The sequence below is a fragment of the Nipponia nippon genome, unplaced genomic scaffold (assembly GCF_047370975.1).
Source record: "Nipponia nippon isolate SJK-2023a ecotype South Korea unplaced genomic scaffold, ASM4737097v1 scaffold_25, whole genome shotgun sequence".
Taxonomy (NCBI): Eukaryota; Metazoa; Chordata; class Aves; order Pelecaniformes; family Threskiornithidae; genus Nipponia; species Nipponia nippon.
In genome coordinates this window covers 4011619-4037743 of record NW_028262342.1, presented here as the reverse complement: position 1 = coordinate 4037743, position 26125 = coordinate 4011619, and the positions used below count along the sequence as shown (strand labels likewise).

Here is a 26125-nt window from a genome sequence, read left to right as displayed (position 1 = left end):
ACCAGCTGTGAAAAAAGTCAGGGAGTCATCAGATATTTTAAGAAACATAATTCTTGTCTGGGTACCTAGAAAAGTACCAAGATATCCAAAAGGACTCTATTTATCACGCCAGGATGGTTTCTAGTATCAGCCTGGGAGTACGTGGAAGAGCCAGACCCCTGGCTGCACGCCCAGCTGAGGAAGAGCCCTTCTCCCCTACTTCGGACCTATGTCGGAGCTCTCTTGCACTTGACACTTTTCAGTGGTCACTGTTGCTTTTCATTAGTATTGATGGAAACAGTATCATAAGTGACTTTTTTGTTGGGGGGGTTTTGCGGGTTTTTTTTAGTCTGCCAGCAAAGTAACAATTTTTTAACAAATCTGTTTAAACTGACGACTGTTCGGTGATCGCAGCTGGGAGTGCAGCTCAGCAGCTTGCACACAGCCACCACCACCCCCTGCCCCGCACACAGGGCTCCCGGGCACCGCTCACAGGCTGCGTTTCAGCTAAAACAGAGTTTTTCATCCTCAGAAAAACTCACATCAAGCCTTTTCCGTTTACTTTACTGAAACGACCCCAAAATCACATCCTCTGCCCTGCTGGTGGAGGGGCTCAGCAGACCACATCAGATGATCCTGGATCTTTGCTCCTGTTGGTTTGCTGTGTGTGTGCTACCTACCTCCCCGTCCTCACGCTGAGCGACACAGGCGCGTGCAAGCTGGGGATCAGGAGCTCAGAGAAAGGGTACACACAGAGCTGGAAAAAAAAAATACTGTCCCTTAGGCTACAGTCTATGAAACATTGGCTCAGCTTCCGCCTCCGCTGAGGTGTGCCCGCAGCGCAGGGTGTGCCTGCCCTCACCCTGTTACTGCTCAGCAATGCAGTAACACCGCATTCCTCCTCCTGCAGCAAAGATGCCTCCTCCCCACTCACCTGGCAGCAAAAAAAGAAGCGGGAAGAAACACTGGAATGTTTCACAGAGAAATTGAGATGAGACGGGCCACGAGCCGCCAACACCATCCCTGCGCGCTGGCTGTGAGCGGACCTCTGCGCAGTCAAATCCATCAACAGCGCAACCTCGTGCAGTGAAGTGCTAACCACCTACGCCAGGCTCTGCGAGAAATCGCGTCAAACTCTCTGCCTTCCTCCTCTGGAGGAGTGACTATGCTGGAGAAGGCAAAGGAGAGGATGACCTGACCGATTTGAGTTTCTGCAAGGCTGCTGGTGATGCCAGACGTGGCACTCTTGCAAGCCTTGCCTAAACGTCCACTGCTGGGTGCCCATTCTGCCTGGTTTGAAGCCATACCCTAAAGCTCTGGTAGTCAAACCAGGAGGCTGAAGCTGCTCTCGGAAAGACTGTAAATGCCACCTATCAATCCTGCCAGAGCCAGCAATGCTGCGCATTAACATGCTCCGAAACGGTGATGCTCCACCTCAAACTACCTTAAAGCACGGGACGTTGCAATTCTGCCACACAAACAAAGGTAGGACTGTAAAAATGCTACCTCAACCACAAACTGTTTGAATGAATTATCCAAAACACCTCGACCCATTCTCTCCTCCTCCAGCCTGCTCCCAGTGACTTGCCAAAGCAAGGTAAACCATCACCTGGAATTTCAGGCTCTGCAAGTTCAAACAAGAACAAAAGCAAGGAATAGTCTCATTTACAGAATATCTACTGCAAATCAATTAAAGCACAGAAGAAAAAAAAGCAGCTGTGATCAGCTGGGTGCTCAGGGACAGCATGGTTCAGCCCAGGGGATCCCAGATGCAGCCCTGTGCCCCTGATGGGACTCAGGAGATTCAGGCTCAAACGCTGCTCCCGGCTGTACTCTGCCCACTTTACCATGTACAGATGACAGCATTGACCTGAGTACCAGGGAACGAAGATGCGTTACAGATTGAGACACACCAAGACAGCAGGACCGGCCAAATACAGAGGAAATGTAACAGTAAAAATGCACTACAAAAAATAAAATCTAAATGTTGGAACAATCCTCTGTGATCAGTGGGAGGGACAAGAAAGATGCCCTCAGGACTTCCAGTGCCTTTTCAGTTTAGCCTACAGCTGCACCAACCTGTGCTGAGCTGCCAGAGCCCACCAGCCTCAGAGGGCTGGGTAAGACATCCCTGGAGAACAAATAAAACTAGCTCCTGCAGGAAATTGTGCTCTGAAGCCATGGGACATGCCCTGCCCTAACACGGCGTTAGGGGACACTACTCTGCTAGAAGCATCTTCTCCAGGACGAGACGCGCGACCAGCTCCTGCGGAGCTCCCGCTCTGCGCCGTCACGGAGCCACTGCCTCCTCGCACTCGGTGACGTTTGTGTGGGCAGGACAATTTGAGCTCCTGCTCTGCAGTGCACGTGCGTGATCTGCCAAGCAGTTTCTCTAGCCTATCCCAAAGATGCTTATCAGAGGCAGAAACGCTCCACGTTGTGTGATCCTGTACTTGTGGCAATGGGCTGGCCTCAGAAGATCTTAGTGCCAGCAGTGGGCTGAAGGGGACTCATTTTAGAGGACCCTGTCCCTTCCACACTGGCAGCATCCAAGAAAGATGCTGCTGGGCTGGTTTTAAGTTTCAGGTGGAAAGAGGTCACAGCATTGAGAACAGAAATGCATCACAGCCAGCTGTTTAAAAGCTAATCTCCCCCTAAAAACGAGGAAGGGTACAGAACAGCGCTGCCAGCTGGGGACACGTGTGTCACTTCATGTCACAAGCTCACATTCTGCAATGGATAATACGTGCCAAGCCTCTGCTTTTATAATTAGGGTCCTTAGCCAGACAGGCAGCCAGACCCCTGCTGCCACGTGCGGTCAGCTTCCCTGCACTCCTTCTAGGCTCCGACATCGGTGACGGAGCGGGACGAGCCGCGGTGGAGGGAGGCACCGCGGGTGCGTCATCCTCGGGCAGCTCCCCGGGTGCTGCACCCATAGAGAACTCGGTAACAAACACGCTCAGGCGGTGGCAGCCAAAGTTGAAAAGGATGTGACTCTTGCATGAGTAGTTTTGTTTTATTTCCTCTAATCTGACATTTATTTTCTGTTTGGATTAAAGGCACACGAGTACTTTACTCCTTGGGGAGTTTTTCCAAGGACACCGTCCGAGTTCCGTAGCTTTTGATTTAGTTCAAGTGTGACACTGGTTAGTCAGCGCTGACCAGTCTGGGACAATCGAGTTCAATTAGTTTTTAACTTCTCTCTCTGGAGTTCAGAGGAACACAAAGGTGACTGGAAATCAGGGACAGAGCGCTGCATGCAAGAACACTTAATCTCTTGAAACCTAAAACCTCCATTAAGGAAAAAGATGCTTATTGAGTATAATTTTATAGCTTGAACATACCAACACTAAGCAGTATTTAATGCTGCTGTTGCATTTTTCATTGAAGGGTTAACAAACGCCTGGAACACAATTCCTGAAAGCACATTTGCTATATGGGCAGCTGCGATTACAAACGGAAAACCAAGGCAGAGGGCTAATTTGCTTAGTGATGCCGCGCAGGATCTTGGCACAGGGGAGGGCAGGCTCTGGAGTCCCAGTCCCCTCCAGCCCCTGCCTTCCCAGAGCTGGGATGAAACCCCAAACGCTCTCCATCGTTGGGCTGGGTACAGCCTGCGTGCGTCTTGCCAGCCGCATGCAAATGTTCGTGGCAAAAACCTGGAAGGAGGTACAAGACCTGGAGCTGGAAGCTGCCTGGGGAGAGGGCAACTTGGGAAGGTGTTTTCAGGGGTAAGAAATTCTGTTTCATTAAAACATGACCAGCAAACCACCTCCCCATCCCAGCACACGCAGATGAGTTAAAACACTGTCTTTGCTAATTGTTGCATTTTTTTTTTAAAAGCATTTCAGGAATTTCTGATGAAGTTCCAGTTCGTGTCCTGAAAACCCTACCCCTGCTCTAAAAGCAAATAAAGCTTTGAACCAAAAACCAGCTGACCTAGTTTAAGTTTAAATTCAAGTCACCCTGGAAGCTTTGCTGCAAGGGCAGTGCCCCTGCGACTCAGCCTCCGTAAGCTGCCGCCTCCCTTTGCGGCCCCGCTGTGGCATCTGCCCGGTGCCAGAGGCAGGCAGGGCCGGGGCCCGGGCTGTGCGCTGCCTCAGAGGTGGCCGGTCCTCCCTGGCACAGCAGTGCGGGACCCAGTACGTACTGGCTGCAACTGGCCAAATGCCAGAGGGCAGCTGACCCGTGCATGGCGATTGCCCCAAATCCCAGGACTGGCTCTCCTTCAGGAGCGATTCACAAGATGTAGATTAAAGCTAAAGCAAAGGCTGGTGGTATCTGCCCTTAAAGGGAGACTTTTCCTTTTCCCTCCCCCAGCTCCTTTCCACATCCAGCGGAGTTTCACATGCCCAGACACACATAGGGTTGGCACAAGACCCCGTGCGGAGCTGGACGGTCTGTGGCTGCCCACCTCCCGCAGCACAGCCCCCCCAGGCACACACCGGCACAGGCAGCAAAGCTGGCAGGGTCAGGGGGCTGGGAAGCCTGCCTGCTTTCCATGGGGAGGTTTGATAAAGTTATCCTTGCAGGAGAGCATCCTTATTTTTGTCATGTCCCCATTTTCTAAAGGAGAAAATATTCCATTAGGAAAGTGGCCGGCTGCCATCTGGAGGGTTTCAGCTCTTCCAGGCTGTGGTGATGGAGCAGGGAGGGGGTTTCTGCGCTCCCACTGCTGCCGGCCAGCGAGCCCCTCGGCACAGCAACCCTGCCTCCACCTACGACCATCAATGGCAGAAAGTTTAAACTAATGGTGTGTTTAGGAGCCCCCTTTAAGCCACGTATCTGAAATGCAGGTCACGCTATTTTCTGCCCCTGGTTGCCAGCTTGTTCCTCCCACCACCTTTGCTCCCCTCCCCTGGCAGCACGGCGGGTTGGACCGGGTGAGCACAGCCCCACGTCCCAGACTGCTCCTCAGCTTCTCCTCCTTTTTCCAGGCACGGCCGCTGTGCAGCTGCTGCCCTACGCGCACCGCAGAGCTCGCACTCGTCACGGACAAAGTCCAGCAGTGCCTGACCCTTGTCCGTGCATGGACGTGTGGAAGATGAGGCAACACATCTTTCTACCTCAGCAGTGCTCCTGCTGAGACGATACTATGCCGCATTTTGGGAAATGTCACCAACAGGCAGAGGTCACCTTGGCATTTCGTCTCAGTTTCCCCCCCACGACTCTGCAAAACCCAGAGCCACGTCCCGGGCTGGTAGCAAGGGACCTCCAGCGGCCGTCAAGGCCAAGGTGCTGCTCAGCATAGGGCTGGCCTCCCAGACTCAATTCTTGCAGAAAAGCATTGGGTTAATTATGTGTGAGTGTCCTCCTCCAAGATAAATAATATTAAATTAAAAAAAAAAAAATTGGGGTTCAGAGAAGAGAACTTGGCCAGGCCTATAGTAGGTCGGCTGGAAGAGCACCCGGGTGCAAAGCTGCACGAAACGGAGGCAATGGTAGGTGCTAAGCACCGGAGTCCCTGCGGCTGTTCCTCTGCGACCTCCTCCTCTCCAGGTGGCAGCTATCGCTCCTCAAGATGCCACAGCAGAGCACAGCCACAAACTGGCCAGGTCACCGCGGCTGAGCCACGTGGCCATCTCACACTCCGTGTTTACCTGTCTTCACTCTACGTGCTCCCCCCCGAGCGCCAGCACGCACCCGCAGCATGCCCAGCGCCTGCCGTGCCGCTGCCCATGGCCCCACTGGCAGCACGGAGCTACGCGCCGGCCAAGGGACTCGGCTGAAACCGGAGCCGAGCCACCTGCAAGCCGACCCCTCTCCAGCCCTTCCGCAGAGCTGGAACCGCTCACCGCTCCTCTCCTCAAGCACGTCCACACACAGCAAGGGCAGAGCTCTTGCTCCCGGTGCTCCCATTCCCAAGAACATCACCAAGGTTATCCCTGTGCAAAACAAGCCACACCACCAGGAGAATTAAATTTGGGCTCCTGCAGGCAGAGCTGCCCCAGAGCAGCTATGGTTGCAGCATGGTTTCACCTGCGCCCTCCAAAGCAATTTCAAAGCAGCTTTACCCGAGCTGGCGGCTCCGATGCTGCACACCGGGCACCGGCCGAGCTCAGCACGTGCAAAGCCAGTGAGCAGAGCCGGGTTGTGGAGCATCATCTCCCTGAGCCGCTCTGAGCGGTCACACTTCTCGGCCTTCCCCCGCCCGGCAATTTTTAGGTTAAGCCTCAGGTGCTTATGCTGCTTTGCAAATTCAGGCAGAGCTCTTCTTCCAGATGACGTTAAACTCATGCAGTTTTCCCAGCTACAAAGCCTAGTTTAATCAAAGTTGCAATTAAACCTGACAACCTCCCTGTGCAGACTCTCCTAAATAAGATTAGGAACAGCTAAAATTAGTCTAATTTAGTGTTAATCATTAATCCTTTTATCCACTCTTAATCCAATTTAAATGTCCACACAACGAGCTTGCACAGACTTTGTTACACAAATTTAAAACAAAATTGAATTAAATATTATTTAATTAAATCAACACAATCTGAGTGCTGCTATAAGCAGCATTTGCCACAGATGATTATCAGTTGCTTGGTTAACCCTCAAAATTATCCTGGGCTCTGTGCTCTCTCTACTGCTCCAGCTCCAGTACTTTGGGATTGCATAGGCATCTCCAGCTATATTTAACAAATAAAAAGTACCCTTCCTAGCCCTCAGGTTGGAAAGGAGACTTTCAAATACAAGGTTCAGGAGGCAAAGAAAATCCTGCCTCAAAAATCCCCTCTTTTTAGGCCAAATGTCACGATTCCAACACTTCACGCTGACCTTTGTTTCTGGGATTGCGTACTGCACAGGCACGCTGCTTTCTGGTGTTTGCGCAGGCCTGAACCCCGCTCCTCGCTCGCGCGGCTGGAAGGGGAGAGCCCATCTCACACCGCGAGGAGCCCCAGCCTCGCAGGCAGCCAGCCCTGGCTGGAGGTATGGTGACCTTGAACTTTCCCCGTCTAATTGCTGTCTCCTCCAGCTGTCTTTTCTGCAATGGTCATTTTTCAAAGCATTGCAGAACAGAAAAACATAGCTCGAATGCAGGAATCGGCTGCAACCTTTGCTGCCAAGTTGGCAGAGAAGATAAGGACCTTTTGAAGAAAAAAAAACCAGACACTGCGGAGGACAGACAAGTCTTTAGCAACTTTTACAGCCAGCCTTGCAATACAGTTTCCTAAGCACATTCAAAACTTGCAAAAAAAAAAAAAAGCAAACCAACCACCAAGTTTTCACTGGCGGAGTTTCCCCGGAGCGCCCTGCTTGCTGTGAACGCCCTCCCACCCGGTGCGGGTGCTGCGGGGGGCAGGAGGGGCGGCGGCGGGGAAAGCCTCCAGCCTCCCAAAGCCTCCGACGACGACGTGCGGGATGTGAGGAGCGAGGGGTGACTCACTGCTGCACACATGCCCATGGCAGCGCTCAGCAAGGAAGGAGGAAAAAAAACAAACAAAAAAACCCCACAAAACCAACAACAAACTTCTTGAATTTGAAGGCGACCACTGCCCACGGTCAGGGAGCTGAGCAGCGTGTGGGCATTAATGCCTGCAGCCCAGGCAGGGCAGGAGAAGATGGGAGGAAGAGAGCACGGTCTTTGCCCGGGGGATTGCAAACGAGAGTTTGGAATTGCAAGCCCAACCCAAGCCAGATTTTAGGCTGGTTTTAATTTGAGAATCAGAGAATGGTTTGGGTTGGAAGGGACCTTAAAGATCATCTAGTGCAACCCTTATAAGCCAGTTCAGTGATTTCAGGGCAGACTGTGGGCAGTATCACCTCATAGGGCAGTTTTTCAGAAGGGAAGGTGTTTAAATCCTTCAACAAAAGAAAAAAAGGGACCCGGCTAACTAACACACTCCAGCAGTTCCACATTTCTCAGAGCTCTCTTCTGCCCCTTTCCCACACTCGGAGACAAAACCGGTGCTTGGCCTCGGCTGTGCCACGCGTGCGGACTTGCCGGCTGCGGCACCAGCAACGCCGCAGGGGCAGGAAAGGGAAACGCGGCACCAGTTATTCACATCACAAGGTATTCACGTCAGAGAGGTTTCTCTCGGGCAGGCTGAGATAAAACCCAGCTCAGGGGCATCAAACCCCCGTTCCCTGTGCCACAGTCCCTCTTTTCCATACGCTGGGGGCAGGGAGTAAGAGAACCGCCCTTTTTCCCCTCCCTGGCTTGAGGAGAAGCCCCCTTCGGCTCCAGCTTGCTTCGGGGGCTGCCTGCCCACCCTTCAGGCTGCACCTCGCCGGGGTTTACGAACACCCCTGGGTGCCCCTCCAGGAGATGCAGCCTGGGGAGCCACCAGGCTCCTTCACAGCCAGCAGCCTCCTTCACAGCATCTTTCAAAGGCTCCCTTTGAGCTTTGCCTCTTTCCACATATACCAACTGCTCCTTCAAAGCACCGCTATCCCATCCACTCACACTGTACTGTACTTTCTATATAACGCCCTGGCAGAGCCATTCCCATCATCCCAGCCATACGGATCAGGTAAGAAATCTGTCCAGACGCCATCATCTGCTCTGCGAAATCAGAAGTTGTAAATCCCAACGACTTCTTGTGGCTTTAGCAACTTCTCTAAGGTCAGCAGCCGCTGACATGTATATGGTTCTTCCAGCCAGAGCAGCGTATGTGCGCCGATGAAGCCACCAGCAGAAGCGGGTGATGTAATCTGCTGCATGTTATTGATGCAATACTCTTCGGCAGCGAGCCCGGGAAGCGGTGTGACAGTGCTGCCTTCTGGATTTCCCCAAAAAGGAAATACGCTGTCCTGTAGGTGAATCACAAGGAGCGACACTTAGAACGGGGTGTTACAGAGTTTCAGCACCAAGCGTAGGAAGAGTGAAAAACAGGGTCTTCACAAGTTGCCTGTACCTTTCACTAACTTAGGAATTTCCAGTTATTCTCTTATTTCCAAGAAATCAAGGTGCTGTCACATGCTGCATCTATCCACTTTCTAGTGGTTCCCCTTCCCGTGAACCACCTATAGAAACCTTTAACAAGCGTCTTCACACCTTGCCCTGGGTAACATAGCCTCTGTTATGCTCCACTGTGGCATTTTTTTTACCCACTTCACTACAAGAAGGGGCAGCAAGGCGAAAACGTGTGTTTTGCTGAATCGGACTTTGCACAAATCCAAGCCCTAGATCCAAACACTGCGATGTTTTATGAGCTATGGACACGGGCCCTCTCCCTCATGCCCAGCTCCTGCTAATATATTAAACGTTTCTTATTAAATATTTCTTACAGAAGCAGCCACGGAGCTGCATTGCAAGCCGTACATGAGATCTCTGGCTGTGAAATCGGACTTCAGGACAATTTGGGGGGGGGGGGGGGGCACTAACAAGTTTTGTAAAAGGAAAAAAAAAAAAAAAAAAAAAAAGTTTTTTTTTAGCCTGGCCGGATTAAGGGCAAGAGCTGCCAAGGCGGCGGGGGGGCGGCCCGTGCTGGCGGCGTGCTCGGGGCACCGTGCCCGCCCCGCCCGCCCCGCCCGCCCCGCCGGCGATATAAGGCAGCGGCGGCGGCCGCAGCGGGCAGCAGCTGCCGAGCGGAGCCGAGCCGAGCCGAGCCCAGCAGCGCTCACCGCCCCCTCCCCTGACCCGCAGCAGCCGCCGCCTCTGGGTAAGGGGGTGCGATGGGGGGGACGCCGGGGGGGGGGGGGGCGGCGCTGGACCCCCCCCCCCCGGCCTTGCTGCAGCCCGGGTCCGGCTGCGAAGGGTCCGCCCTGCCCCGCAGCTCCCTCCACCAGCCGCCCGGCCAGCGCGGCGGGGCGCCGGTGGGTTCGCCTGAAGGGAGCCTCCGGCGAATAAAAACCCCCGCTTAAAGCAGGGCTGGGGGTCTGCGGGAGCTGGGGCTGCCTGGAGGGCTCTGACCGCTACAGGAGACAGCGGCTGGATTTAACTAATGTCCCTCTCTTCTCTCGTAGAACTGACACCTTCCAAATCTACTGCTGCAAAAAAATGGAAACCATGCATGAGCTGATCCCCTTTGCCAAAGAAATGCTCAGCCAGAAGCCCAACAGGAAAATGGTCAAGCTGTACATGCTGGGCAGCGTGCTGGCTTTCTTTGGTGTGCTTATTGGTCTGGTGGAGACAGTGTGCAGTCCTTTCACCTCTGAGGAGAGGCTAGAGGAGGAGAAGAAACCTGCCCCGGCGCAAGAGCAAGTGCTTCCTCGGAAACAGGAGGATTTGATCTTGGAGAAGAGCAAGAAGCCGGCGGGGATGCAGAGGGCCCTGGTGACCAGGCAGCACGCCTCCTAAGAGCCCCGCGGCCGGAGAGGTGCCTGCTGAGCAACCAAGCACAAGAGACTCTGCTGTCCTGTTGTACCTGGTGGTGGTTCCAGCAAGAAGAGAGAAGGGTTGGCTGAAGGAGGAGACCGCAAGTGCAAGACTTGAAAGAAGCGAACGGTTATATTTGCTGCTGTGCAGCAGTGGGAAAAAATACCTTTTGTTGGTATAAAAATGTGCAAGATGCACAGCATGGTTTCTTATTTTTATTACCGATGCATTTTACATCATTTTGCAAGATCAATAAATATTTTATATGGTACCAGTGCTCTCTAGCTGCATTCATTTCAAACCCTTCTCTTACAGATTTGCAAATAGGCTTCACTTGCGCCTCTGGCTTCTCTCGGGGGGGGGGGGCCCAGGGAGCAGCCGAGGGTGGTGGCAGCACCCTCCCATAAAGCCTCCCTCGGGGACCGAGGGTTGGTGTTTCTGTACCTCCAGCAGCTGCTCCCCTCCAAAATGGGCCAAAAATGGGAGGAGGCAGCATGTGTCTGACATGGGCGACAGACGTTCCCTGAGTTGGCAGTGAGGTTGCACTTCATGGGGTTATCTGGGTTTAACGGCACAGATTCGTGTCTGCCATGGCCATGTGTGTCCAGAACTGTTGTACAAAAACCCTGTCCGTCCCCCAGCAATCCTCCAACAGGCTACAGCTGCTGCACAGCTAGAAAAGCTTTAAAAAAAAAAAAATCTACCTTTCCTGGGATCCTTCACAAACACACCAAAGACACCTAATTGTACAGAATAATATTAGTGTCCAGTATTACAGGGGTGTCACGGATGGAAAAAGACTGAAGCATGGAGAGACGGGATGGCATGGTCAGCCCGGAGGGCATGGAAACAGAGCTTCAGGGCTGTGCCCAGGGCACTGGCAGACTCGTCAGAGGACTCTCACCTATTTAAAAAAATCTTTCCTGGGCTTACTAAGAATCTGTTGCATTCAGGACTATGTCACATCAGTCAAATAAACCCTCTGGACAGCCACAGCTGAAAGATCCTGACCACGCTACAGAAGGGAGGGAAGGGAAATAGTCCTTGCCAGTCATGACGGGGGCAGAAAATCCCTCTTTATCTGCTCGAGGGCAAAGACCTGGCCGGTGGGGCAGAGGCAGGAGCAGCCTACACACCTTGCACAGAAATTGGGAGATGTCCCAGCGATATGCTGCTACCTAGCTAAAAGCAAAACAATTGATACAAACAGCAGGAGACTATGGAAAGTGAAAAAGCATTGCCTGACACCAGTGCCAAACTTATAGCTCCTCCCAGAGCTGCACAAGTTAAGATCAGAATCTGAAAATATAAGAAGGCAGCTGAAATTCACCCTTACATTTATCATAATACATAACCATGCAATTCATTTTGTTGACAATTATTTCTGTCAAAAAACCAGCAGCGCATTGTGGAGGAGGAATCCTACCAAGTCTGCACAAAAACTCTGTTCAAGCTTTGAATCAAGTATGATGAGTACTTTTTCCTCATGGGGAAAAGAGCAGAGTCCAATTAAATTGAAAATTGCCTTTGAGAAATACTTCATTTAGTCCATAACCAAGCCTTGAGGTCTCTGGTGAGGTTGAACAATCCAACACCTCATTGATACCAATGGAAATTTAATGGGCAAACATGAAAGGAGAATTCAGGCCTGAAGAAAGCCATCAGCTGACGAGCGTCCATCATCGTCCCCCCAATTCCAGCTTTAAGCAGGTTATACATTTGCAGGGACATTATACATTTGGCCTCAGGGACAGGGAAAGCTGACCTGGAATTCCCTGTGTCACGCCTGGTGCATGGATAAACCAGAGACCTGAATGTCTGTGGCTGTGTCAGGCATGAAAATATTGCCAGGTCTGAGCTCTCGCACATTACTGTAATTCAGAAGCATCGCTGCTGCGGCAGAGCTCAGCAGCTGATACGTGGATTAAACTGAGATGAGAATCACGTCTTTGTCCAGGGCAGCTACGAACGCTGTCAATCACACATCGGTTCCCAAAATCAGCCCTTCTCTACAAGTCGTAGGTGTCTCACCCTGCCCTATGGAAAAGGGAAAATTTTAAAAATGAGGAGATAGAGCTGGTCTCGAGCAGCCCAGCTTGCAAGTCCAGAGGTGACGAGGGAGCTCCAGGCGAGCCCATCCAGGATGGCCTCCGCCACTTCTGGGTTTGGACCTCTCCACCACGCAGGCGGCCTCCTCGCATCGTGCCGGCGCCCTGCAGCCCACACCTCCTCTCCACAGTTATCCAGTCCCAGGGTTTATGAGCTTAAAGCAAAGAGGTTTGTGGAACAATCAAAATAGTTCCTCCTAAGACAGCTAACAGGATTAGGCAGCTAAACTACGCGCTGTGCCGGCAGTTCTGGAGCCAACCTGGTAAAATCATGTCCTGCAGAAGGCGATCTCCTGCCTCCTGACGCACTGCAAGCTCAGGGGTCGTTACCTCCCGCATATTACCCCGAAAGGTCAGCCTGAGAGGTCAAGCCTACGCAGTACCATTTCCACAGCGGATTGCATTGATATTAGACAGGACCAGCTCTCTGCAGAGTGGTGAATTAGGCACATATTAATGGCCGATTTTACCATAATGACTATATAAACTCTTATTTAAACCACACAACGATAAATTCAGCGCGCATGGAGGCTTAGTAATCCATTTAACGTCACTTTAACTATGATGAAAGACAGACTTGCCAGATGCAGTAGATTAAAAGGCTTCAGCAAACTTCCCTGTCTTTAAACGATGGCACGACGCTCCAAAGCAGCTTCTTTCCCAGCCCCATCTCCTGAGCCCCCTCACGTCTCTATTTCGACACCAAAGTGCAGAAAGCCCTGGCCAATACAACTGTCACATGCAACCAGCAAACAGCATACACACACACCGGCAACAGAGCACGGCGGAGTCATTCCAAAAGCCCACATGTGAATTGCAAAGAGAAATTTTAATTATAAGTACTGGGATATACCAGAGAGCAACCAGATGGAATAAGATGTACAGTCAGTACCAGTAAGGACACCTCAGGCAAGCTACAGTGTAGAAGCATATGGAGCATTTAAGACTGAGTTAAACCAGAGGCCTGAGGGATAAGCTCTTGAGGAGAGCCACATGTTGCCCAAGTTGCAAGTTAGATTGCCGAGTGTCAAATGGGGTTGATTTCTGTTATTCTCTTTCCATTAAGCCTTGCCGCATTTCCAGGTTAAAGTAAACTGAGTTCAGACATTTTCCTGGTACATTAAATCCTCAGGAAAATTGCAGCTGACATAAGACCTGGCGAGTATTTGTACCCATCCTGCAACACCTCTTCGAAGATCTTAGTTCAGCTTGGAGCCATTGTCCAGGCTTTCATCGTATGGAGTTGGAGGCCACCTAAAACCCAGCAGCCCCCCTCACAGGCCAATCGCTTCAAGGGCACGAGCCAAATGTCTTTACAGAGTCCTCACTCGCTATTTGCGGTTTGGCCTCTAGATGTTTCAAGAGCTGCCAGGCTAAAATTAAGGGCCCAGATAAGCATACCAGCCTCTGCCACCCAGCAGCAAGGGCATCGGGAACATGGATAGTGGCCAAGACTTAAAGCAGCCACAGTACCAACAATCAAATACCAAGGCAGCAATTCCTGATTTGGTCACGCAGAAAAAAAAAAAATAAATTTAATGCTTAGACATGGCTTAAACATCACAGTATTTTCTCTAAACTGGCAGCGAGTAGAAATATCATGTCAAACCAAACCCACACCTACAATCGTCTCAAGTCTCCCTTGGGATCTGAGAGTGCATTTTTGGGAGCTGTGCAGCCGTGACAGCAACGGCGTTCGCAGGACGCCTGCACTGCCCGCGGGCCGCGTCCAGGAGCCACGGCGAGGCGGCGTGCAGCCACGCCAAAACACACACGCATCTGTCACAGCCTAACAGCATCATGTCGACACGCACATCGGCCTAATGCAAATATAACTGAGGGCAGCCCTTTACAATGGTGATATCTGTAAAGAAAGGAATAAAGTCTGTGCTCGTGGTAAAGTATGCTGGGAGAGCTGGGTATGAGAAATAATGTTTTAATGTCTACATGACAAAGGAAAGGAGGGGAGGAAGGAAAATCCTCTGCATTTAATAAAGATTTGATAATGGGTTGAAAAAAGCCAAATATCACTCAAAACGAACAAACAAAAAAGAAATGGTATCCCAATTCCTTCCTAAGTGCTTTGGAGTCCCTGAGCTGCATGCACGAACCTGCCTGAGCCCCAGCCCTGCCCCTGGAACGTGCTCCTCCAGGCAGCGTGGGGCTGCGGGCACGGCAGGGGCTCTGCAGCAGCTCCCCTCGGCTGCTCCGCCAGTCTGTTGTCGGAACAGATTTCCTTCGCGTCTTCGTTTCCTTCCAGTGAGCTCCAGGCAGCACTAAATGAAGAACCTCCCCTGCGCAGAGCGGTTAGCACAACATCGAGCGTCACTCCTTGAAAAACACAGCTTCAAAGAGACGAGCGATAGAGAAACGATGTGCAGCAGGGGGGATACATCCAGGAAAATTCAGGTGAAGACATTTCAGAAGCAAGAGGTTGCTCCCCCGTGCTCCCGGAGCTCCGTCTCACCGGGCTGGGCACGCCACCGGGCTCCCCTCTGCCAAGGCACGAAGGTTTGGCAGCAGCGGGGCCAGCACCGGCCTCGTGGGCTGAGATGAGAAAACGCTTCTCTGCAGTCACCTCTTCCTGCCCTCCTCTCCCTTCCCTCGCTCCCCACCCCCAGGAAAAGGTTAAAAACAAGTTCTTAAGTTGCATACAGCAAAACAAACCCAGAAAAAGCTGCGAGTGGGAGTGAGGAGCAGCAGCGCCCTGGAAGGGCGACAGATGGCCAAAAGCAAAGCCACGTGGGCAGCCAGGCACGGCCGGATCCGGCAGCTCCCGCTGCAGTCGCAGCCCCCAGCCCTCCCAGGACCACGCCAGCACCCCCGGCTTCATTTCCACACAGGACACCCTAAATGGCGCGCACACACAAATTTTTTTTATAAAACGTTTAAGTTATGCCCAAAATATTCAGTATTTCAGTCTTTTATTATCAGCTAACTTTGTTTCACACAAAAAGCCCAGACAAACCCACAATTCTCATTAAACACCACACCAGCAAGGCGAGAGCTGCGTTTGGCTCCGTACCCACCGGCCGCCTCTGGCCCTGCGTCTCCCCGTGCCGACGCAGAGCAAAGAGCACGATCCCTTCCCAACACACTTGCAGCCGGTGCACAAAGGTTGACAGTTATTGCTTTACTGCAGTATCCTAATGCTAGTAATAAACAACAATATCTGAAAAGAGCTTCCCTCCTTGCTGGCAACATGGACAAGATGACAGCTGAGATAAGGTTAATTAGTCTGGGTTTTTTTCCAAGCCAAGGAATGAAATGGTTGCCCCATGATCACAACCCAAGTTCAAAGCAAAGGGAGGCAGGAAAAGGCGAAGTGACTGTACTGGTGTTATCTGACCAAGTGTGGGTTGAGTGCTTCTTATCAGAGGGAAAGTTGAGACTGAAGCAGAAAAGAAAAAAAAAAAAAAAAAATAATCCATGAAGCAGAAGCAATGCCAGCGAACTCCACCACCCAACCACATTCAGCTCAGACCCCACTCCCTCATCTGCTCACAGGACTGGAGATGAAAAAACAAACCCCGCCTCAGCAAAGCATTTTGGAGCTGTTTAGGGGTGGTACACACTGCTGGGTCCCCACTGCCCAGCATCCCGGTGGCAGGCAGCTGCCTCGGGGCACAAAGTAGAGATGCCCCGGGGAGCCCAGGACCTTTGCTGCACATCCCCCCGCAGCACGGCGGCCCCCGGTTGCTCCCCCAGCACCTGACCCACCACGAGGCTTTCGGCAGCCATCGGACCCAGGCTGCATCTCCGCACGCACCCGCGTACAGCGCCGGTGGGAATAAAAGGCGATGTTTAACCACCTGCACTAGGGCTGCCTCTGATGTTCTCGAAGTGAAACTTGATGCTGCTCAGCAAAGACACACCTCTTCCAGGGTGTTGTGCAAAATTCTGCATTTTAACGTAGGACAGGAAATATGAAAAGAACTGGGCAGAACTGAAACAGCACCCTCGGTTAGGCCGAGGTTTGCCAGCTCCAGCGGGGAAGCAAATCAAAGGGTTTGCTTCACTTATCCATCCACCCGTGATTTTCCAGTGCTTCGGAAGTTGCAGTTCCTTCTCTAGCAGGTTTTAAAGAATTGGCATTACTGCTTCCCTCTGGAGCAGCTCTGCATAGTGGTTTTTTTTCTCCTCCTCCCGTCTCTTTCATGCTTTATTTCCCAACTCCACAGTGGGATGGGTCGGTTGCAAAAGATTTTCATTCCCTTTTTGGGATTGGTTTTGGCCTTCTGGTTTTATTCTGCGAGGGAGACTTTCAAACCTGGTAAGTATTAAAAGTGAATCTGTCTTTAAGGAACAATATTAAAAGCCGCATTTGAGTGTTTTGCATAGAAACTGTGCAGAGCTTGGACCAAATCACGGCAGAGCCTTTGTGTGGTGGCTGGTAACCGGAAAGTTGTTTTAACAAAGATCTGAAATCAAGCAAGTAACGAGCTTCCTGGGGGAGCAGGTCAGGCAGGGGGCTGGGACGGAGAGGGCTCAGAACACTCCATTTTCCGGCGTGTAGCAAAAGAATTTATAAATGCGACTTTTAAATATTGGATTTTAAGTTTTGAAGCATGCACTTAGTAGATAGTTTTTCCTACAAAATAGTTGGGGTGTTTATAAGTTGTGTCCTGACTTGTGGAAAAAAACGCTGAAGGAGCCGAGCGCTGTCCTGGTGTCACTGCACTCGGCGAGGAGCTGCAGCCGCTTCTCAGCACGGCTTTTTCCAGCAGATGGAAGAGACGTCCTGGTGCCAGACACACTGCACTTGCAGGCTCGCTTAGCTTCCAATTAACTACTTACTCTCAGGGGCATTAGGGGATTTTATTCTATTTTATTTTTAAATAGGGTTTGGATAAATTAAATCCCTGTGCCTTGGTCCCCAGAGATGCTGAAAGGGAAGCGGGTGATCGTCACTGGAGCAAGCACTGGAATTGGAGAGCAGATGGCGTATCACCTGGCGCGGATGGGATCCCACATTTTGATCACAGCACGGACAGAGGCCAAGCTACAGAAAGTAAATGGCAAGCTAAGCACTCACACATGCATGTTCACGGCGGTGCGCACACAAACGTACGAAGGCCAGTCTCACATCACAGGTGCACGCATGAATATATGCACATGTAATTGCTATGGCACAAATAGCAGGTAGGCACAGTTACGTTCACAGGTACGTATACTTGCACTGTCTGGGGCTCCCGCATGCACAGAAATCCCTCTCCTGCAGATACATGCACTCTGCATAGCACGTATTATGATATTTAAGCTTGCTTAGTTATGTACACAAATCCCCACACACACCCTCATTCCACTGCAGTGATATACAAGCTCCCTGCTCATCCTATACGCGTGCAATTCCAGCACAGACTGCACCAACAGAGAGCCAGGCTGCTTTGGGTAACGCATTCACCAAAGGAATAATTTTTCAGGCTCCCTTTGAAGCTTAAAAGGCTCCAAACATACTCCCGAAACTCCAAACCGCTGTTTTAAGGCAGGGACACATCACAGGGAGCACAGCCACCCTCTTTCACTATGGCAGCAGGCTTCCCAGGGCAGGGAAAGGGGTTGCTGACGCGTGGTGTTGGTGCGGCAGGTGGTGGAGCGGTGCCTGGAGCTGGGAGCAGCCTCCGCGCGGTACGTCAGTGGCACCATGGAGGACATGGCCTTCGCCGAGCACGTGGTGAAGGAGGCAGAGACCTTGCTGGGTACGTTTACAGCCTGCTCTCCACAAACGACTGCGGAACATTGCATCTCTCCTTGGCCATGCTGCTTTTTGCCACATGCCCACTAAAAAAAGCAGGAGAGATGGGGCGAGACAGGAGAGGTTTTTCCCTAATTATGCCCTTTGCAGTCCTGTTCCGCCGCCCAGCTTCATCGCTCCAGCTCAAACTGAACTGCGCTCTCGATTTCAGCTCTGCGCCCTCACGACACCCTGTCCCAGTGTCATAAGCCTGCATTTCATCACCCCCAGCTACTGTGGTCTGAAACCATCCATCAGGCCCGTAGCAGCCTTGCTATTGCGGTCATGGGTCACGGCTGCAGAAGTGCAATGTTTCAGCTCTGCGTGGACTACTCCCTCTCCCACCCCAGGCCATCAGACAACTCGAGGGTGATCTCCCTCGTGCCATGGTATTTTTGTTTTGAATCACGGAAGAAAAAATCATGACAAAATTTTTACTGGCAGCCACCATCCAGACTATATCCCTACTACAGAGATGACAGGCCACAGCTCTGACCCAAAAACCTGATTTCTTTTGATTACATTTATTCTGCTCCCAGGAAAGGTTCTGCTCTGCTGGTTGTAGCCCTCTCCCACCCAGCACTAATGCCTGCTCCTCTGCTTGCAGGAGGCCTAGACATGCTGATTCTTAATCACGTCGGCACGTCGTACTTCGGTTATTTCAATGGGGACGTCGATCACGTGCGAAAGCTTCTGGAGATCAACTTCCTCAGCTACGTGGCGATGACCACATCTGCCCTGCCCATGCTGAAGGAGAGCGAGGGCAGCATCGTAGTGGTTTCATCCATGGCAGGTGAGTGGGGAGCGAGGTAGGTGACATGGGATTCAGTCAAAAGACGCCGTGGGCTGATTGTGAGCAGTAAGCAGCACGCGGAGACACCAGGCATCGTAAAGGGGCCACAGCTGCTTAACGCACTCAAAAAAACGCCACAAGACCCAAATCCAGATCTTTTTTCTATTTTCTCAATGGAATTTGTTCTCTGATGCAATCCAATCGCCCCAGCTTGCTTTGTGACCATCCCTGTAATTAAACCCCACACCCCAGAGTCAGGCTCATTCGGGCAGCAGAGCTCACGCACCTCCGGTTTTAAGGAGAAAAGTGGAAATGCAGTAATTTCTCACTGCTTTGGATCTCTGGCTGTTCCTCTTGGTTTGGTAGGTCAAGTTCCCACTAATATTTGTAGAGTGACTTATTGACTGACTCTATTCACAAAAACATGACTCTGTTCTACTAAATTTCTGTTAAGTCAGAAAACTAAATTACTAACAGATGTCCCCCCGACAGCCAAGATGTTGGTTGGTCTTCTGGCGATCAGCTTAGCTCAGGATCCAGAGAGAAGAGTTTAAACTTTGCTCCATCTCTCCCCTCTGAGGGTTTCCTAGTTACTGCAGGTTGCTCATACCCTGAGCAGAGACATGAGCCATAGCATTGGCCTTAAGACCTTAAAAGAGGTGGAAGCTGATGGGAATGTTTGTAATGCTGCTGTTCAGATGCCAGGATGACATTTCACTAACAGTAAACTCCCTTTGGGTAAAACACCCTATCTGTTGCAGAGCAAAACAGAGTCTGGGGCAGAGCAGCTTTCTGTGCTATAACAGAACTTCACTCTGTGTCCAGGTAAAGTCGGGTTTCCCCTTACGGTCCCCTACTCTGCAACTAAGTTTGCCCTGGATGGATTTTTCAGCTCCCTGAGGCAGGAATTCACCATTCAAAGCATTAATGTTTCCATCACGCTCTGCATCCTGGGCTTCATCGATACTGGTAAGATCGGTGCTGTTTGATCCGGCTGATCAGGAGCCGAGCATCACCTCCTCAGCTTCTTATCCTGCCCCTCAGCCCCCGACCCTCCCCTTTCACCTCCGCTGCTGCTTTTCCTCCAGCCCCGCTGTAGCACAAGTGCATGCAAAACACCCACGGATCTCGGGGGGATCCTACCTCTCTTCTACCAAAAAAAAAAAAAAAAAAAAAAAAAAGACTCAAAACTGATTTCTTCCTGCCCGCTGCATAAAACCAGCCACCGCACACGGGCTGGCACAGCCCAACATTCAATTAGTACAAATGGATGTGCCAGCCACCTATCTCCCGTTAATCCCACCTATCGATGCGACGGTAAGGCGTGGGAATGCAAACTGATGGTTAGGGCGGCTGGAAGAGTTCTGCATGTGCTGGGCAGCGGAGAGGGATTTCGGCTCATGACTCTGCCGCCCACCGCTAACAAACGCTTCGCAAGCCCCGCTCATCCCCGCCGACGCTAACCCAACGAGACGGCCTTCCTCGGCCCCTCCGCGGGCCGCAGCCCTCCCCGCCTGAGTCCCTTCTGCTCCCGGGCAGAGAACGCGCTGCGCGCCGCCGCCGAGCTGCTGCTGGTGTCGCCGGCGCCGCGGGAGGAGTGCGCGCTGGCGGTGCTGCAGGCCGGGGCGCTCCGCCGGCGGGAGCTCTACTACCGGTACGGCTCCACCAGGATCCCCCTCCTGCTGCGGGACTGGGCCGCCGACCTCCTGGACTACCTGGTCAGGAGCCGCTACCGGCTGGACAGCCTGAAGAGCAACCCCCCCCGGCACCGCCCTCCCGCTTAATTGCGTTGTAACGAGCGGCGGCCGCCGGCTCGGGAGGCTCCGCCGGTCCAACACCCTCCTCTGCCGGCGGAGACGGGCCTTGCAGCCGGGGCCCCGCCTCGCACGGTAGGGACGGGCCTCCCGTTGGAAACCTCCGCTGGCGCTTTGGATAAAGTTAATGATTTTATAGTTTTAATTAGGTCGCCCGGGCTCTGAGGGGGCCGCTCGGGACGGCCGCGTAGTGCGGGGCCAGGCGTGGGAGGGGAATCCCCTGCAGCACCCCGCCGGGTTGGACCCCGTCCCTTCCCCAGACGACGGAAGGGTAGTCACAAAGTAATGACTAAATAAAATTTCCTAACCTAACAGGTGTGCGCGTTCTGCGGGGTTTTTTATCCCCTCTTCCTCCGCTACTAAATGCTGCTGTAAACAGGCACAACCCCACTGACGTGCCTTCCCCAGGGAAGCTGAATCCTTGCAATAATCCTTCATTATTTCATCTTCAGAATAACTGCCTTTTTAGCCTTTTTTTTTTTGTTGTTAGTTTAATGGCCAAATTAAATGCAAGTTTTTACCCCAAGCAAAACTTCCCAAACTTGGTAGGCAGTTTCTTACGCAAACATTACAACTGGAAAATGCCTTCTAGATGCGCAGCACTGCTGCATCGCCGAGAGCTCAGGCCCCAGGAGCAACGCATGCTGAACACGAAACCAAAGCAGAAGCCCGCAGCGCGCTCTGCACCGCCTCCCCGACCCTGGCAGCAGTGCCCAAGTTGGCACCTTTACGTCTAACATGGTTCTGGCCATCGGAGCACCAACTGGTACCTGCCCTAAGACAAAACCATGTGAAACCTCCCCAAACCCTTCCCACTGAAGCACTCCCCATGATCAGTTTGCTCCTCACTTTCTGAAGGAAATCAGGAACCGGCACTTCTGTTCTCCTTGCCCCAAGATTGCCTACACAAGCCAGTGCACACAGAGCAGGCTTTGCCCTTTAAACTTTCTCTTTCAGAAAATTATTTGCAAATCCATTCGCCATATGCCCAGGCAGATGCTGAGCAGTGTGACATGCAACGCTTGTAAAAGCTGAAGATCTTTAGTATTCACCCGCTTGGCTTTCTTACTGCCTTTTGCAATCAATGGATTCCTCAAGACAAGAGTGCAATTTTAGGTGTAAGAGCCGCCCAACAAACTGTCAGCATTACACCAGTGGTGATACCACGTAGGTAGGATAAGCCAGGAGCACCAGTAAGGGTCTAAAAACGCAAACTGTGCCAGTCCTGCTCTCTCTAGACATCCCTATGAACCTGTACCACAGTGACCGCCGCTGATCAACAAATCCTTGCAGCAGCCAGAAAGGAAGAGAAGTGTGGCCTCAGGTTCAGACACGGAGTGGAAGAGAGAGAAGGTGGCCCATCCTATGGAGGTCTGCACTGAGGGGACACGGGTGCCCCAGCCCCAAGGCAGCCACCAACCAGCACGCCCACTGCTCTATGGAGCTGGAAGCTTCTCAGGGCCTTCCTTCAACGCTCTCAAAAACACACCCAGGACTCTTGGCAGGACAAGGGTGCAAAGGGACAGTCTAAAGTCCAAAGTGACACTCTCCATTAGGTTAATGTTTGCTAAATCACAGGAAGCGCAAAGAAAAAGTCCAACAGATACCAGCAAACTTGTGCAAGACGAGAATCAGTTCAAAACTGCTAGCGCTCCCAGCCCCGTTTGCAACCTACTGACGTGTCCACCTCTCCACGGTCAGAGCCACGGAGTTTGTCTCCCTCCTGTCTGTACTTTTGCAGAGAGATGGGTCTGCTTCTGAAGATTTTCACCCCCTTGCTGGGACTGGCGCTGGCTTTTTATTTTTATTCAGCACCTGAGAATTTCAGTGAAGGTAAGTCATTGGAAAAACACGCTTTAAAAGCACAATCAGGGAGGCTGCTTCCAGAGCGGCAGCGCGTGCCCACACAGGAGAGCACGGGCCATTTGAAGGGCTTTCAAAGCACAGCTGGAAGAGCCAAAGCGCAGGAGGGCTGAGAGCTCGGAGGGGAGCGCAGGCAGCTCCCGGCGCAAGGGCTCAGAGCCCCCTGTGCCGCACAGGAAAGCTCACGGGATTACGCTGGGGTCTGCCGGGACGCGTGGTGAGTGTCTGAGCTCAGAAAGTGATTTATTTGGGAAACACGCAGTTATCCACTTAAAGCATTTAATTGTTTTATTATTCAACTCTTGCCATTTCCAAAAGCCGCTCCCAGACCAGGCTGGATGCGGAGCTCAAGCCTCGCACGCACTCCCCACCAAACTGGGATTAACGACCAGACTCCAGTCGGGGTCTGCATGAGCAGTGCATGCTGCAGCAGGGCAGTGCATGCTGCAGCAGCTCCCCGCACCCAAAGGCGAGGGGCAGCAGGGGCAGAGAGGAGCCGTGGTGCCCGCGGGCAGGGGGACGGTGCGGGCTGTGCCAGCTCTGAGCCCTGCACCCTCCTCCCCAGAAATGCTCCAGGGGAAACGGGTGATCGTGACAGGAGCCAGCAGCGGCATCGGGGAGCAGATGGCCTATCACCTGGCACGCATGGAGGCCCACCTACTGCTCACAGCACGGACGGAGGCCAAGCTGCAGAAAGTAAATGGCGAGCAGAGTACACCAGGCAGGCAAAACACATTTGCAACCCAGAACCCCACAAGCGGGCAGAATGCAGATATTCACGCTGGCCCGGGCACACAGGGATGCCAGACACCCTACAGATCCACCCCAGCGTTTCCCCAGCATGAGCCTGTTCTAACACACACACCCCCTCACCGCAACAAAATGGGGTTTTCAATGCTGACAGCACAGCATTTCTTTCTCCGCGGTCTTCAGCTGTGAATTCTGATCTCCACCACCAAGGACACCACCAGTCTGCCCAAGTCCTGGTCTGATCAACCCTTACCCTTTCTCAAAGTCTGAGCTTGTTTTGCATTCCATATACAACAGAATCAAAATTAAGCAATAACCCTATTTATAAAAACTATATATTTGGCTCAGATGTGCCACTGTTTAACTCTGCAACCAGAAACGTTTCTCTGAGCAATATTTTTCCTCCCATGAAGGGAAAAGGGTTTCCAGCAGGACAGGGAGATGCTCCCCATGCACCCCAAGACAGCAACAGCATCACGGGCTGGGGACGGGGGTGGTGTCCATGGAGGAGGGGTCCATCGCCAACACCACTCTCGCTGTCGCCGCAGGTTGTGGAGCAGTGCCTCAAGCTTGGTGCCGCATCTGCCCGCTACGTGAGCGGCTCTATGGAGGACGCCACGTTCCCCGAGGTGGTGGTGAGGGAGGCTGAGAACACCTGGGGTAGGTGGTGGGGAGCCGCCCCTCTCACTCCCCAACACACCCTGCGCTACATTTTTGGGGCCATTCCAGCCACCAAGCAGCTGTTTTGGTTTTAGATGCTGGTTGCTAATAGCAAACATGCTCTGCTTCCAGGAGGCCTCGATATGCTCATCCTAAATCACATTGGTTTCTCCTACTTCAACTACTTCAATGGGGACGTTGGGCACGTACGAAAGCTCATGGAGATCAACTTCCTCAGCTATGTGGCGATGACCACGTCTGCCCTGCCCATGCTGAAGGAGAGCGAGGGCAGCATCGTAGTGGTTTCATCCCTGGCAGGTGAGCACACAAGGGACCAGGCTCTCCCTGCCCACATCCCTCCCTCTGCCTGCAAGGGATGCCCGCTGCAGCTCCTCTTCAACAGGCAGAATAAGGACCATAAGGCAGAGAGCCACCCCGCTGGGATCAGCATATGATTTATATCCTGGATGCACAATTCAAGTCCTCTGCGGGATTTATATTCTACACCCTGCCCTACTAGTCTCTTTGCCCCCACTAATCCCCTTCACACATTGCAGTCAACGGTACGCCACTGCACGTTATTTTATGTGCATGGCCAGGTATTATACATGCATTTGGTGTACAAGGGTATATATACAGGCATACAACAGTATTGCCCACAACTGAAGGTATTCATGCCACTGTATGCCATATGTTACATTTTAAACATTCCTGCATTTGTTTATTTCTCTCAAGCATTCATGACATGACTCAGTCATCCTAAATCACAATATTGTAGCTACTTGAAGGTCAAGAGGAAGGGAGAGCCATGCAGCCTGGTGTCTGCCCAGTACATGAACCCCGACATTGTGTCTCTGCTCCAGGTAAAACTGGCAGCCCGTTTGTAGCTCCCTATTCCGCAACTAAGTTCGCCTTAGATGGATTTTTCAGCTCCTTGCGACATGAATTCATCATAGACAAGGTCAACGTCTCCATCACACTCTGCATCCTGGGCTACATCGACACGGGTAAGCTCAGCATCACTGAGGCCCTGCAACTCAGTGCATTTCCAGACAGAGCCAAGCCGAGCCCACCCCCCACCCCCCGGCCCCAGGCTGCTCAGCACACTGCTTCGCCACTGCTGCTGGACCCTCAGCCTGCAGCGGCTGTGCAATTGTGGAAACAGGACCCCAGCTCTTTAAAAGCTGTGGCCCGAGACCTTTGACTGTGCTATCCTTGCAGTAAATTGAGGGGAGGCAGGGATTCCGTCCTATGGTCACTCAAGAGGTGGAAAGGAATGGGAAGGACATGGCTATAATTGTTATTTATTTTAACTATTCTAAGCCTTGTTAAGTAGGTCTGATCCCCAGAGTTTGTCAGTGTGTTAGAGGAAGCTACAGACACCCCCACTGAGCCGGCGGTGCCTGTGGCAGCCCCTCCATCTGACACTGCTCCTTCCCTCCCCGTCCTCCCGTCCCTCCAGAGAACGCCGTGCGAGCAGTCTCGCATGCCATCCGGGACACGCCGGCACCAAAGGAGGAGTGCGCGCTGGAGATCATCAAGAGTGGGGTGCTGCGCCAGCGGGAGCTGCGCTACCCATCCTGGGCAATGGGCAGCCTGCTCCTCCTCAAGGAGATAGCCCCCGACTTCCTCGACTCCCTCATCAGGAGCAACTATAAGGTGGAAAACATCAGAAGAACATAGCCCCTGGGGCAGCAAGCGCACCGGCGCACCTTGGGCCAGGCACGAGGGATTTGGGTGTTAATCTGGCCACTTGGGTGCCCTTTTCCATGCCACTGGTGCAGTCCCATGCTGATGCACCCTGGAAGCCAAGACGGGATGCACCAGAAGCCTATAACATGCAGCATGACAACATCCTTTTTAGTAACGAACTCTTGCGACTGGCTTTTTTCCAACCAAGAGGCACTTCAGAGAAGCTCCTGGCAGCAGGATCTGCTCGCCAGCAGATTACCTGCTCAGCCTCCAGAATTACTGTTCCCCCACCAAAAGCCCCAAAGGCAGCGGTGCTGAGCACTGCGGGAAGCGAGCAGAGCCACGGCCCAGAACGAGGATTTGGGCCAAGCAGCACAAACCACCCAAAGCCAGGAGAGGGTCTTTGAACCGGGAAATTTTTTGTCACGTATCCCTTTAGGCTGGTCTTTGTAAAAATAAAACCTACGTTACTTTACGAGCTCTCCG

The 26125-nt window shown here is 52.3% G+C and overlaps 3 protein-coding genes across 3 annotated transcripts; all 3 read left to right on the top strand.

The window, feature by feature from the left end:
- The first annotated feature begins 9462 nt into the window (after window positions 1–9462).
- G0S2 (G0/G1 switch 2) lies at window positions 9463–10496 on the top strand. Its single transcript, XM_087762159.1, has 2 exons — window positions 9463–9569; window positions 9874–10496. The coding sequence occupies exon 2, from the start codon at window positions 9908–9910 to the stop codon at window positions 10205–10207; it is 300 nt and encodes a 99-aa protein (XP_087618285.1). The 5' UTR covers window positions 9463–9569; window positions 9874–9907; the 3' UTR covers window positions 10208–10496.
- A 5399-nt stretch (window positions 10497–15895) lies between these two features.
- Window positions 15896–20986, top strand: LOC104010345 (11-beta-hydroxysteroid dehydrogenase 1). Its single transcript, XM_087762087.1, has 6 exons — window positions 15896–16606; window positions 17214–17344; window positions 17921–18032; window positions 18675–18860; window positions 19686–19829; window positions 20400–20986. The coding sequence occupies exons 1-6, from the start codon at window positions 16519–16521 to the stop codon at window positions 20642–20644; spliced, it is 906 nt and encodes a 301-aa protein (XP_087618213.1). The 5' UTR covers window positions 15896–16518; the 3' UTR covers window positions 20645–20986.
- Window positions 20987–22233: 1247 nt separating this feature from the next.
- On the top strand, window positions 22234–26117 carry LOC104010310 (11-beta-hydroxysteroid dehydrogenase 1). The gene is made up of 6 exons (XM_009462414.2): window positions 22234–22507; window positions 23103–23233; window positions 23836–23947; window positions 24080–24265; window positions 24811–24954; window positions 25410–26117. The coding sequence occupies exons 1-6, from the start codon at window positions 22420–22422 to the stop codon at window positions 25628–25630; spliced, it is 882 nt and encodes a 293-aa protein (XP_009460689.1). The 5' UTR covers window positions 22234–22419; the 3' UTR covers window positions 25631–26117.
- The last annotated feature ends 8 nt before the right edge of the window (window positions 26118–26125 follow it).